This window comes from Mustelus asterias, unplaced genomic scaffold (genome assembly GCF_964213995.1).
Source record: "Mustelus asterias unplaced genomic scaffold, sMusAst1.hap1.1 HAP1_SCAFFOLD_266, whole genome shotgun sequence".
Taxonomy (NCBI): Eukaryota; Metazoa; Chordata; class Chondrichthyes; order Carcharhiniformes; family Triakidae; genus Mustelus; species Mustelus asterias.
The window spans coordinates 255701-260068 of NW_027590232.1; the positions used below are offsets into that span (position 1 = coordinate 255701).

At 50.8% G+C, this 4368-nt stretch overlaps 1 protein-coding gene across 1 annotated transcript; it reads left to right on the top strand.

The window, feature by feature from the left end:
- Window positions 1-1023: 1023 nt before the first annotated feature.
- On the top strand, window positions 1024-3991 carry LOC144486011 (zona pellucida sperm-binding protein 3-like). The gene is made up of 8 exons (XM_078204119.1): window positions 1024-1425; window positions 2408-2523; window positions 2611-2714; window positions 2806-2983; window positions 3069-3195; window positions 3276-3364; window positions 3448-3569; window positions 3855-3991. The coding sequence occupies exons 1-8, from the start codon at window positions 1024-1026 to the stop codon at window positions 3989-3991; spliced, it is 1275 nt and encodes a 424-aa protein (XP_078060245.1).
- The last annotated feature ends 377 nt before the right edge of the window (window positions 3992-4368 follow it).

Genomic DNA, 4368 nt, shown 5'->3' on the forward strand with positions numbered 1-4368 from the left:
AGTTTGTTTATTTGGTTTGACCTAAAAAGAGGCCAAAGCCTAGACCCCCCCTCCCGGGTCAGGTGCCCCACAGGTTGTGCCGTCTCACGGAAGTGTCCTCCGTGCCTTTTTCCACCTCGCTGAGGCGTTTCCTGTACGGGCTGCTGCTGCACACCTTCCACTACCGCATCCTCGCCTGTCGCCCGGATACACCTTGGCAGGCCTTGTTGCCGCCGGGCGGCGGAGGTCCCCAGGGGAGGTACCTCTACGGAGGGATCTCCCCCAATTATCTCAGGGACCTGGGGTGGACGGTGCTGCACGCAGCAGTGCCGTGCAACCGTAGGTTTTTCCGGTACACGGGCTCCCGAGACTGCCCTTTCTGTGGCCTCGTGGAGTCCGTGGACCATGTCTACGTTCTGTGTTTTAGGCTGCACACCCTTTTTTGGTTTCCTCAAACACCTCTTATTGATGTTTTGTTTGCACTTCAGTCCCACGCTCCTGATCTACGGGCACCTGGTGCGGAGAGGGGCGGGTCGGGATGCCGACCTCCTCGTGAACCTGCTCCTGGGCCTGGCGAGACGCGCCATCAATAGGTCCAGGCAGCGGGCGATCGACGGGGCCGTCCACCCCGACTGTCTGCCCCTCTACCGCGGCTACATTCGCGGCCAGGTGTCCTTGGAGAGGGAGCATGCGGTGTCCACGGGCGCGGTTGACACCTTCCGCGACCGCTGGGCGCCGCAGGGGCTGGGGTGTATTATCGACCCCGATAATCACCTTTTGGTTTGACGTTTTAAGTTTCCTTTCGACTTTGATTTTGGTTCGGGCTGTTCCCCCCTTCCTTTTGGGGAGCCGCCCCTTTTACTTTGTCCCTAAGTTAATTTGAGTTCGTTTACTTGATTGGTGCCGAAAGAGCTATCGAAAGAGTTGGGTAATTGGTTCAATTGTTGTTATTGATTCTGGAATAATTGCTGTCAGCTGAGTGTGGGCTGTGTGTATAAAAGGTGTCGCTTGGTGCCTGAAGGGATGGTTCAGTTGTTTGGGATGATGGGGGATTTTGGAGTGAGGGGTTTCTTCCCAGTGCTTGTGTTAGTTGGAGCTGTTTGTTGCTCTGATACTTGGCAACAGTTTCCAGGCCACAGGTTTCCATGGATAATAGTCAAAGCCACCCCTAGGCCTCAGACATTCCCTCCTCCTGGGCCTCCCTTTGATTCCCATTTCCGTGTGTCTGAGGGTCAAGGTGTGTCTCCAGTGCAGAGTGTGAGGGTGCAGTGTGGAGAGGACAAGCTGCTGCTCAGGGTCCAGCTGGATTTATTTGGAACCAGGCACCTGGTTAAAGCTGCTGATCTGACCCTGGGGACAGCAGGTTGTCGGCCAACCAGGATCTACTCTCAGAACCACACTGTCCTCTTTGACTATGGACTCCATGAGTGTGGCAGCAGATTGCAGGTAATGTGAATCCTCAAACTCTGCCTCTGAGCTGGGGCTGTAGGTTGTTCCCCACTCTTCACTCCAGCACTGGGTGAGATGTCATTGATATTGAGGAGATAGCTGTCTCCTGCTTTATAAACCCCAAACTAGCTTTCTATTCAGGATTGTACTTTACTTTCTCTGGTCTGAGTCTCTCCAACCCCATTGTTCTGGAAGCTTCTCTTTGCTTCCTCCAAGCTGTTCCTAGTTTGAAGATTTTTACAGTTTGATTTCCCCTCATTCAGATCAACTCAACTGAGGGTTGAGTTTCAGTCCAATTTAGTCCAAATGGGTTGAGTCTGAATGAAATGGGATTTGAGATGGATTGGACGAAATAAGAACTCCACACTTCCCACTTTCCCAGTCATTGGAATAAATGGGGTTCTGATTCCAAACTGTTCTATTTCCATGCTCCAGATTACTGACAACTTGTGGCTCATTTTCCTGTTAACTGAAGCTTTCATTGAACCACTTCCCTGTTAATTGATTCTGGTCTTGTGCTAATCATCTCTCCTTGCAGGAAGGGATGAGGTTGCATAGCAACACTGCTAACCAGATAAGGCCCTTCTGCCTGTTCCCCAGTCATTAAGATCAAGACTGAGCTTCCCACAGCCTCCATGTTCCTGTCCTCACAACATGATTCCCTCAATGGCCAAAAATAAATGCCTCTGTCCTGAATATCCTCTGAGTGACCATTCCCAGCCCTCTGGGGCTGGAGAGAATTCCAAAGATTCATCAGCTGCTGAAGGAAATTCGTCGTCACATAAATCCTAAATGACTGACCCCTGACTTGAGAAGACTCCCTGCTAACACACTCCAGCTTGGGAGAAGCAGCCTCTTCACACTGACCCTGTCAATCCTGCTGAAGAATTGTTTTAATGAGATGAGTTCATTGTTAACCCCAGTGTAGAACATTCTCATTTCAGATCAGTTTTTCATTCCTTAAGCTGCTGTCTTTCAGATGACTGGAGATTTCCTGATCTACAGCACCCACCTGAGCCACAGCCCAGAGTATCATGGATCTGTTATTGTGAGAACCAATGGAGTGGTCGTTCCCATTGAGTGTCGTTATTTTAGGTGAGAATCTTTACTCGATTGTCAATAAGATCTCCAGCTGCTAGTGACCTCTGACCTTGTCCTAAAATGCCTGCACTGTCTTTCCAGGAAGGGCAATGTGAGCAGTAACCCCATCAAGCCCACCTGGATCCCATTCAGCTCCACCAGGTCTGGAGAAGGGCATCTGTCATTCTCTCTGCGCCTAATGAATGGTATGTGATGGGTGGATGGGGAGTGATTTCCTGTCCTCACTCACTGGGAGTTACACCCACTGTCTCCAACCCTTGTCCTCTTGTACTTCAGGTGACTGGCTTACAGAGCGCACTTCGACTGTCTACTACCTGGGTGAGCTCATTCACATTGAGGCCTCTGTTTCAATGAGCAACCACATGGTCCTGAAGCTCTACATTGACCGCTGTGTAGCGACATTGAGGCCAGACAAGGACTCCAGCCCGAGATACAGCATCATTGACTACAATGGGTAAGGAGCTCTGCTTTCTCCAGCTGCTCCCATCTCAATGGCTTCTCTGGATTCACTTCTTGTCCCTTTTTCCATCTTTCTTCAGCTGCCTCCTGGACAGCAAAGCTGAGGACTCCTTTTCAACCTTTGTGTTGCCAGGAGATGAGCGGGAGCCGGACAAGCTCCGCTTTGACCTGGATGCCTTCCGTTTCTTTGGAGATGAGCGTTCCTTGGTAAGAGGAAGCTGCTCATTGGGGTCTCCATGTTGGGAGGGAGTCACTAAATAACCACTTGTGTTGAATGTGTCCCTCAGATTTTTATCACCTGTCACCTGAAAGTTGTTCCAGTGGATCGGAGAGATTCCAGGAACAAAGCTTGTACTTTGCTGAAGATGCAGAATGTGTAAGTTTCCCCCTCTCTCCCTCAGGGATGTGTTTGTGTGGAGAAGTGATGCACAACCTGGTTGACTGATTTCTCTTGTTTAGCTGGACCCCATTGGAGGAATCGAGCTTTGACATTTGTGCCTGTTGCCATGTGGGGAACTGTGGGGCCACAAGGGATTTGGGATTTGGATCCAGAGGAAGGAGAGATCTTGTAGTTGAAGCTGGTAGGACATTGATCCTCTAGATGTGGGAGCTTCCCCCTTTCCCCTCTCTAACTGGAATGGTTGATATTGCAGAGAGTGAAGCTGGATTGAAGTGGGAGGCTGAGGCCTCACTTGGACCCCTGCTCATTCTGGATACTGATGGGACCAACCTGGCAACAGCCTCCCTGAATGAGGCTGAGGGAAGGATACAGGAGAGGTCTCCAGGGGGTGAGTTGGCTGGCTGCTGGTTTCCATTTCCCCCTCAGTGTTAGCTTCAGTAACCATTGGTTTCTCATTGCTTTGTAGGTGTGGAGTCTGAGGTGGTCCTGATTGTGACCCTGACTGTGACAGCTGTCTCTCTGATCTCTGCTTCATTGATCACCTTGTTCCTGTACAGGAAACACAAACAAACTCTGTTCAACCAGTCATCAAATGATCAATAAAGAACTGTGCTTGTTTCCAGTGTCTGGGAGCTGATTGGTCAATGCATCCTCCATGTTAGTTTGATGGCTTCATGGAACTAATGGCTGGGGTGAGCCAGTCCCAGCCCAGAACTGGGCCTGCTGAATGATTGGTTTACTGAGGGTTGAGAGAGAAACACTAACTCTCTGGATTTGATGGGGCTGCTGCTGGTTTTCTGCCTGTTTCAGAGCCAAGTGTGGGGGAGGGGGTGTGATCAGGTCTGGGGATGTCCTTGTGGGGCTGAGCCTGGCTGCTGTGGCTGTTTCCTGGTGCTGCCTCCTTCTCTCCAATGGTGACGTTCACCCCATGGAGAGGGGCAGATCACTAAAGCAGCTGTCCTCCCTGGCTGCCTAACTCT